The sequence below is a fragment of the Typopeltis vanoorti genome, chromosome 5 (assembly GCF_054136105.1).
Source record: "Typopeltis vanoorti isolate ZY-2024b chromosome 5, IOZ_Tvanoo_1.0, whole genome shotgun sequence".
In the NCBI taxonomy this organism is placed as follows: Eukaryota; Metazoa; Arthropoda; class Arachnida; order Uropygi; family Thelyphonidae; genus Typopeltis; species Typopeltis vanoorti.
Window position 1 is genome coordinate 48,052,597 of NC_143553.1, and position 10,051 is coordinate 48,062,647.

General features: G+C 33.3%; 1 protein-coding gene across 1 annotated transcript; it reads right to left on the bottom strand.

The window, feature by feature from the left end:
* Positions 1 to 2,124: 2,124 nt before the first annotated feature.
* Positions 2,125 to 9,600, bottom strand: LOC150106368 (lewis-type alpha-(1,3)-fucosyltransferase-like). Its single transcript, XM_090392405.1, has 2 exons — positions 9,476 to 9,600; positions 2,125 to 4,026 (listed from the first exon to the last, which is right to left on the bottom strand). Exons 1-2 carry the CDS (start codon positions 9,507 to 9,509, stop codon positions 2,816 to 2,818), a joined length of 1,245 nt encoding a protein of 414 aa, XP_090248531.1. The 5' UTR covers positions 9,510 to 9,600; the 3' UTR covers positions 2,125 to 2,815.
* Positions 9,601 to 10,051: the final 451 nt, after the last annotated feature.

Consider the following 10,051-nt stretch of genomic DNA (forward strand, 5'->3'; position numbering starts at 1 on the left):
TAGTACAAAATCATCAGCAAACATAGCTATCTTTGTTTCTTTATTTATATTTTTATCTAAGTCGTTTAATTAGAAGGAAAAAAGGAGTGGGCTCAAACTGCTTCCTTGAGGGAGTCCCTGTCTTATTTTCACTTTCTTGGAAAAGGTATTATTTATTCTAACTCGAATTGTTCTATTTATTAGAAAGTCATAAATTCAGTTTAGAACTTTCCCTTTATTCCAATATCACAAAGTTTGAAAACGAGTTTCTGCTTCCACACGTTGTCAAAGGCATCGCTAAAATCTATAAAACCTACAATGGTGGATTTGGTAGGTTTGGGCTTGACGTTATCTTTCATTGTCTGGGTTAAGTGATCAGTTGTTGAGCGATTTTTTCTAAAGGCAGCCTGAAAATGTGGTAGTATACTATTTTTGTTTAGATAGTAATTCAAACGTTGGAGTATCATTTTTTTCCATCCATTTGCTTGGAATTGAAGTCAGTGAAATTGGTCTATAACTTCCTGGTTGGTCTTGAGGATTGTTAGGTTTTGAGATTGGTATGATTGTAGCTGTAGTCTATTCTTTTGGAGCTTTTCCTTGTTTTAGGCTATTGTTGCATAGGCGAAGTAACCAATCTAGGGATAGAGAAGGAAGATCTTTGATCATAATTCCTTGTATGTTATCTGTTCCACATGATTTATTTATATCTAGTATCTCCAAGGTATTTCTCAATTCAGAGATTTTAAAATGGATCCCAGAGTAATTTGTTTTTATATTTTGAGGAATTTGCAGCGTTTTTCTCCTGTCAAGCCTGTTTTGATATTTGACGGTCTTTCCTGGTATTCATCTCTATTTTGCTTATATTTTGAAAATGAAAGGCCAAGGTATTTGTGATCTCGCTGTCTCCTATTTTGATATTACCATCTGGATCTTTTAGCTTGTTGGTCTCACTTGCCTTTGGTAGTTCTCTTTGTAAATCAACATTCAGTTTCCAAAGTTTGATATCCGAAATGTTTTAATTTAAGCTGTGGCAAAATTCCTTCCACCTAATTCTTTGTAATATATTCTGTTTTTGTATAATTTCAGCATTTATTTTGTTGTACTCGACCGTGATTTCTGGAGATCTTCCAATTTTTAAGATGTTAAATAATTCATTTAACATCTTAATTTAGTTATTTTACTGGCAAGTTCCTGATGAACCTTTGTGTAGTTTGAAATAACTTTTCTCCTGTGGCCCTTTAAGATTCTTTTCTTTGCTACATTTAAAATAGTATTCTTCCAGGTTATTTAGTCTTTGTCTAAGTCATCATGGTATGTGTGATCATTCAGCGTTTTACTTACTTCATTCTTGTATTTCTTCCAATTTCTCTTCTTTCAAAACGCTTTGCCACATTTTGGTAGTGTAAATAGCGCGGATGGAACAAAAAATTGGGTTATTTTTAAACATTTTTAAATGTATTGGAAACACAGAATTCCAATCAAATTCATTCACGCACAATCCTGAAATATCTTTTGTTCTCTTATTATACCGTACTGCAAACAGAATTCAACTTTGCATACGCATGCCTCAGTTGCAGACGTTACGACACTAATAGCCGCATGCGCATATTCCAAAAATTTTCTAGACAATGCTTTTATCCATTATTATAATTCTTAAACGATGAGGTATGGTTTGGAAACAGTAATTCTAGATGTAGGGATGGAGTAATGTATATTCAAAATTATGTCACGTGACACATTGGAAGCATTTTTCTAAGAATAGTTCGAAATTTTCAAGTTATCACAGTAACATATTGAGTACATCCTAAAAATTACGAAAATATTCAAAAACTGTTCACGGCAAATAAAATCCTAAAATAATGGAATATATTTCTTCATATTTTAGCGGTTATTTATGAAACTAAAGCATTTTGAAAAACAAATCATACTGTTCGAATAGGGATTATTTAATTTAGGTGTGCTGATTTCACAGTTATATTTGAACTTATACGAAGCCCTCACTGCCAATTTTTATGCAATATTAGACTGTGGTATTACTTGAAATTGCAGCATTAATAGAAAGAAAGAATAAAAAACACAAAACTCAAAAGTTTCATTTACAACATCCTTCACAAAAGATGAACTTGTTAACGTCAATTCCGACTGAGGATAAGGATTGGATACATATTCAAATGTTACATTTAGTGATACAATTCAAAATTAAACTAAATCAAAAAAATCAGAAATAATTGGTCATCAGTTTTAATATTCCAATTCATCTTGAAAAAAAAAAAAAGAATGCTTCCCATCAAATAGCAAACAAAAGAAATTCCTGAATGACAGATGGTTGAACTTTATTGTTGATACACAGCAGAAAACCCAAACATATAGTCACTAGAAATCTTCAGCATAATAGTAAATCTCACTGCAAGTGGAATATGAATATATCTCTAGCATCTTGCTCTGTTCAAAAAGTGTGAGAATTCACTAACTATAAAACCCTGTCTTCAGAATTCTTTAATCCAGAAGTTGAATAGTTTTTTCAGTAGATATCCATCTTGAAGCGCTTTCACAAGCCATGAGCTTGTGGAAGCATAAAATCCTGCATAAAAACCATCAATCTAAATTCAGATAACCAAAGTGAAAGCTCACAAGACTTATGGCAAACATGAGGCCAAGGTCTTGGCTCTCCCTTCAATCGTGAGTTGTAGTAACATATTTAAAAAAGTTATATGAATAATAAAATGACACTTGTGAAGCGCCATAGAACCATTCCTGAGCTACCATTAGAAGGAGGCTTAACAAGGTAAGTCTAATTCTCTCTCGATACCAAATCATTTTGGGAGTATCTAGTTCGCTACAGAAGTTCAAAAGCTCTGTTTTTTGTCCATTTCCTGCAGCGTGCATCTTCAATAAACAATTTCTTTAAATTATTCCTAGGAACTCCTAGAGTGTTATTTTGGTTTAACTTTTCGCATAAATTGCATGCCCAACGATGTAGATATGCCTTATACTGACGTTTCCTGCGCAAATAAGAATTGTACAAATCTCTGTCACTCCCAATCGATATTAAATACTTTGAGAGCTCACTTGGATCGGGGAATTCAGTTGCGTCAATGAAGGCACTTTTAGGCAAATATTGACTATAATTTCCACCTCCAAATACAACGGGTATGATATCGTAATTGACGACATTGAAAAATTTTTCTGTGACGTAATCTTTGCAAATGGCGTTTTCAAATGAAAGATAGAATTTATAATCTTTTAAAATGTCATCATAACAAGCTTTGGATTGAGATGGCGAGCAGCTCTTCGTTCCACAGTTTCCGTAAATATCAACGGAAATGTGCTTTTCTAGTTCCTGCACATAACTTTCCCTGTTACTGTTGCTATGGCAATTACTAACAAACCACACAATTTCTTTTTTCTTGTCCTTCCAGAAATCAGTTTGTTCTCTAAATTCATCTTCGGTATCTTTCAAATGATAAACGGTTCCGTATTTTACCACAATGTCAAAGTCCTTTCTGTAAGACATAGTCCAGTTCATCAAACCATTTATTTTGTTTAGTAGGGAATCTTTTCCAAGTGGGGACTCCATATCGTACAATATCCATTTCTGGTTTTCAATTCTGTATGTTGGTAAAGCGTCTTTCATATCATACGCGTGAAATAACACAGCATCTGCTTTCTCTAAATAGTCTCTATTGCTTGTAGCAAAGCAGTTTACATAAGAGCAACCTTGTTTAATAAATGTAGAGTTCCCAGGTTGAAAAAAATAAAAATCTTCAGAATAACTTTGGCCGAAGTACGTTGTCCACAGTAGAATAATTTTTGGAAGACTTTTATTTCCCTTAATGTTATTCAATGTGGCAGGAAGTTCTCTTGATTGTCCATAAACTCGTAGTTCCTTTATACTCGACACATTTGATAAAAATTCCCAACTGTATAAATATATCACAGTTGCTGGAATAAATATGAGAAAAATGACTTTAAGGTTTTGTGGGAGTTGTTTTATTCTACATGCAAACTGCGTAATCTTTCTGCGATGGTAACTCCAGTCGATTCGACCTAAAGAACGAGAAAATATATTAGTGAACTGAGATAATATCAATTACTGGAAATGAGTTATTACACATTTACACCACCTCTTACTCTATTTATTAAAAAAACAGCATCATGAGGCGTTCACGAAAACAATGATAGAAGTAGACGATCACTTTGGAATAAGAAATTTAAAGGTACTGTTGAGAATCCTGAATTTAATTTTTCTTTGTAAACAGAAAGAGAGTAGAAATAGCCAACATATTTTATGCCTATCATTTCTCAAAGTAACATGTAAAAACAAAGGAGAAATCTGGTTGTGAAAGGCATGAAATAGGAAACTAAACTCATCTCGTTGTCGAGATAGTAGAAAATATGTATAATGTTATTTAATTTATTGAGTTCCTTTCTCCGATTCCTAAGAAAATAAAATAAAAATTTAGATGTATCTATAAAAAAGCCTTATTTCTTGCAGTGTGTTTGCTTCATTTCGAAGTATATATATATATATAGTTTACAAAATATTCGTTATAAAGCCATTAGTAATCATTCTCAATATTGTTAGTGTGATTACAGCAAGAAGTAGGTGCATGGAATGACATAAACTACACAGAATCACAAAACGTTGACATGGTTAATATGGTCTAAAAACTTTGGTGAGGATATGTTATGGTAACTTCTTCCATTGTGGGATTATGTTTCTCTTATTTATTTACGTCTATTGATAGTTCGTAAAATAGTTTGTTTTATGTTTGGCTTTCAGGAAGTGGAAGCACTCCACTGTTCTAAAAAAATGTCCGCTCCAAGGACCCAGTGTCTGCCACAAGCAACCCTCCTGTAATCCTGATTTATAAATTTATATCATGTGGACATTTTATTGAGGTCACCTATAAAAGACACATATCCGTATTCTTTAATGTTTTAATAACATTTTCTTAGGACTTGAAAAGCATTTTTTTAAATATATGTATTACTTGTTTAGCACTAATGGTTGCTAGTCATCTAAATATAATAATCTTTATCACCATGATACTGTAACGGCTCTTGGAGTGTTGGTGAGAAGTTTGGGTACCAACTGTCAATTGTGAAGCTCTAGGAGGAAGATGAATTTCATCTCCGGAAGGAGATAAAAAAGTTCCATGTTTGGTGTCTTGAGAAAGAATTAGAAACCAGCAAAAATGAATTTAAAAATACAAAATAGAATAAAAATTGAAAACTTAATTTAAAAAATATCCAAATTTATCCTTAGTATCCCGCTACTACTAATAATATAAGTTTACAACCTTTCATTGGAGTCACATAAAAAGTATCACGTTACCGATGTAATATGATATGGTCAGAAATCGAGGATTTTTTCCAAGTAGGTTAAGAGGAAGAAGGCTACCTCAGCGTCATGAGATATGGTCAGACATTTATAGATAATATTTAACTTTCAAAGGCAAAGTAGAATACTTATCCAAAATCAAAATCTTTAGAAGTTCGCAAATGTTGAATGGTTTATATATGTGAGTATCGTGTTATGATTGTGGTTGATCATTTCACCTCGAAGCCAGGTTTTACGGCGAGCAGAGGTGATTTTGTAGCTAACTAGATCTAGCAGCTCAACAAGGATTTTATTATTTTAATCAGAAGAAAGAAAACTGCAGAGTTTGTATGGTTACGTGTTGAAAAATGCGGTGATTAATTCTCTCCAAGTGTAGAAGTTTGTGTAGGATATTTCTATCTTGTTTTAAGGATTTACGAGTGCATAGTTATATTACATTATGAGTAGTTTTAGTTCCGTTTTCAGTAGAACGTTCAATACATGTTTACACAGAAATAATGATGGAATATTTTTACAAAAATTTCAGTGCAAGCAAAAGTATCTTGTCAAAAATATATAAATATTAAACAAAAAGAAACTTACCTTAAGAGAACATAATCCTCTTTGAAACAATTCCTTGTCTGGGATCTTTTTCTGAGCAATTCAAGTTTTATCAAAGATAGTTTTGTATAGTTACGATAGTTAATGACTATTTTTATCGTTTATTCATGATGATTTAGTTCCCAAAATGTATGATTTTATTTCAGCACTTCAATTTCATTTGTTAACATTTGCAGAAACTAAACTGATATAAAACGTTTATATAAACTGATATTTGCTACTTTTATAACAGTTACTAATTATACAGATGAGTCTTTATGTAGTTTTTTATTATTAGAAAAAAATTTTAATTTTTAATGTAAATCTCTTTTCCCCTCTCATATTGTATCATATTGTGAATAAACTATGATGATGATGATCATGATGATTTTTACAATAACTTTTCGTGACACCATTTTGAGATATTTCTTCCAACATGGTGATCGGCATTGATTCGAATATCGATATTGACATCGATTAAATTTAAATGGCAACAATCTGACTCATTACCTGCAACGATGCTGTAGAAAAATTATCTTAACTGTAGACAAATTTTCGTTCCAGTTTTTGCAGTATCGTCTGAATAAAATATCGATTTACAATAATACAAACCTACTACAACCAAGTTTGCTTCTAGGATGATCTGAAATATTTTCAGAAGTCTACAATTTATATTTTAAGGCATTTTTATTTCATTAAGTGACTTTTAATTCCTGAAAATTTGTAAACCTATAGCACTATCGACTGGCTAAGAAGTTTGTAAGATTAATTTTAAAATGCTTTAAAATAAAAAGAATTAACTGTTAAAGAGGTCAAGCTATTTTAAACCTAATTTTACTCCATTTGCCAAGTAAGCAAACAGACAAATAAGTCAAGTTTGCGGCTGCACGTAGTGCACGTCTAGGTGATCCGCAAAGTATTGCAAGTCTAGGCAACCCGTGATAAAGGTGGAATAAGCTCTGATCACTATTCTTAATATATACCCTTAATACAAAGCCCATCTCCTGGAAGAGATGTATGATGCTATGCATTAAAGGTCGAAACCGGTCTGGGTAGTGGCCCCATGCCTTTAATGCATAGCATCATACATCTCCTCCAGGAGATGTGCTTTGCATTATGGGTAAATATTAAGAATAGTGATCAGAGCTTATTCCACCTTTACCACGGGTTGCCTAGACTTGCACTACTTTGCGGATCACCTAGACGTGCACTACGTGCAGCCGCAAACTTGACTTATTTGTCTGTTTGTTCACTTGACAAATGGAGTAAAACCAAGTATAAAATAGCTTGGCATCTTTAACATATATTATACCCAAGGTAAAAACTTTATACATAAAAAAGAATTAACGTTTTATTTTAAAAAATTATATAATTCGAAAACTTCACTCTAAAATCCAAATAGAACGATTTTTAATCCATGTAAGCCCTTCAATACGAGGAATGATGTCTTTAAAACCGAATAATGAAAATCATCTCTCATATGTTTAAAATCAAGTGTTACTTCCTTCTTAAGCTCCCATGATCAACAGAAAAAGTAAGCTGGATGTACGTAACAAACTACTTATATATAAGATGATAATACTCCCAGTTGTCACTAACGCATCTCCTGTTTGGAGCCATACCTCGAAAACAAATATTCAAAAACTGTAGAGGATACAGAACAAATGCATGAATATGATATCTGGATAACTCATGGTTCATAAGAAACTCCCAGATTCACAGAGAAGTCAACATTTCTTATATTTCCTCCCTTCTCCACGATCTAGCAGAAAAGTTCTTCATCAAGGCAAGCAATCATCCAAATCCGCTGATCAAAAAAGCTTCCGACTAGAATGAAGCGGAATACTACAAATATAAAAGACCGAAATCAATCTTATGCTCAGCTGAATGCAGCTAATCTCAATGCCCTCACAGGGCGAGCCTAGAGCTCACTAACACTCCACTCAAAGAACCTCCCTCACAGACAAAGAGGAATATGAAAAACATTAGTGCTTCACCCATCAAACCAACAATGTTCGGCTTGTCTTCTTTAGCAGTTATCCATTTAAATCCATTCTATATATATATATATATATATATATATATATATTCTACAGTCCTATACAGCATTGCTACAGCTTGTTGTGAGGATAACAGTAGAGATAGTACATACTTTCATTTTAATTCATCCCTAGTCAGATATTATAGATTGATTCTAAAAATAGAACAAAAAATGAACATTTGAACATTTTAGGTTTTGCAACTGATTATTATTGTAAGTTTCATGTTTTCCGTCATTATTCTATCTATAAAACAAGGCAGTAAACGAAGATATTGTCTGAGAGGTGTGTCTATTGCAGTACATTGCTGAATAGATGCACAGTTACACTATTAATTGGACGACATAAATCGCGTGTCGCATAAGTACATCCATGTCTAAATTCAATACGAATTCACAACATGTTAGCAGTCCGTGGAGAATAGAGACCCTGGCCACTCGGAAAACAGGGAGATTTGATGACATATTAAGAAAAATCGAGCCCTTATTTTTTTTTACTCTTGTTTATACAGAGTCAGAAATATTCCAGATCATAATTTAGTAATCATAGATTCATGTTGAAGAAATGTCAACAGGATTCCGTATGATTCCCATTTAAATCGTAGTCACAGGTTTGCCCACAGTATTTTCAAAAACAATAATTATTTTATTATTAAAAAAAACGTCATGTACTTGAGGATACTATTAAAACATTTATTTCATTTATAAATCAAAGTTTGGCACTCAAATGTTTAACTATAGCTATGAACGACGCTATAAAAACCTCCTTCTAATAATAAGACAGTTGAAAAGATGCGTAATGGTTGATGAATACCTCACATTAAAGGAACTTTGGTCCAAGCGACACAGGCTAATTACCTGGTTCAATGTTGGATCATTTTAACCAAATAATTTAATTCCCAGATTTTGTGTGTGAGATTTTAATATTCGTTGTTTATATTTCTTGTAGAATAACACACAGTTAGGTCTTCTTCTTCTTCTGGTTCCCATCTGCCATACGGCCGGGGGAGGGTAGCTATATGCTAGCATTCTAGGGAGAGATGATTATGAGCAAGGTGGTTTCCCGTTGCCTTCCTTGCCGTAAGTATTTATGACAGTAACCTGTGTGTTCACGGGGCCGGTTTGCCTGCTTGCGGGATGAAAAACCCCCAAACTGGCGGAAAAACCCTGCCGCCCACGCCCAAGACCGGCTAACTTGGCTATGGCTGAGGAAGATCCTTAAGCTCCTCACGTCGTGGACGGGAATCGAACCTAGGACACTCCTTCCCCAGGCATATGGTTGCGAAGCGCAAAGCCACTAGGCTAACCGCGCTGACACAGTTAGGTCGACAGTCGAAAAATATTATTTACCTGTAATTATTTCTAATTTATGTTAAATAATATTTCGCTTACTTCTAGAAGAACAACACCCCTAGAGAAATCGAGATAGTAGAAACATGGAGAGAAAGAGAGAGAGAATTTCGAAATAAAGTTATTTAGTGACAAAATATAACATTTAAAACATCACGATGTTGTGACGTAGTCTACAAACATACCTGAGTATTTCGAGGGCTCGTTAGAGAAAGGCATTGAATACGTTTTACTCGTACACCTCACACAAAATTCTCTTGTTTTATTAGAGCAGTGCTATAAACTCTAATTCAGGGCAATGGGGTGTAACTCTCTTTGGACAAAACATTTTCAACGATATCAGTTCTATGGTACCGGTTTATCTACCACTGCTGATAATATCCTGATAATATAAATCCCAGCAGTTTTCTTTGTTCTCGGCTTCTTATCTCCACGTATTGATGCTCTCCAATAATTCTTTAAGTGATGAATCGAAACAAGTAAGTTTTGAACACATTTCTGATGACTTTTTGTTGGGAGAATATTTCGAAATAAAAGTAAATTATTTTTATTTCGAAAGTTAAAATAAAAGTAAAAAAGGATATTATGAAGATCAACATTGTTAATGTAGTCTGGGTAATATTTAATTAAATATTTGAAACAAAATCAACTCCTTTTGTGAGGGAAAACGGGAAGTCGCCAGTGGGTTATCAGGGTCACTAATTCTTCCTTATCTAAGAAATCAATTAGTTTAAATACCTCTAAGGTTCATTAATATTTTC

Excerpts from the sequence above, each read along its gene's own strand:
- LOC150106368 (XM_090392405.1), bottom strand. The coding sequence starts at position 9,509 with ATGCCTTTCTCTAACGAGCCCTCGAAATACTCAG. Across the intron at positions 4,027-9,475 it reads CGAGCCCTCGAAATACTCAG|GTCGAATCGACTGGAGTTAC; the intron begins GTATGTTTGTAG and ends CTCGTTCTTTAG.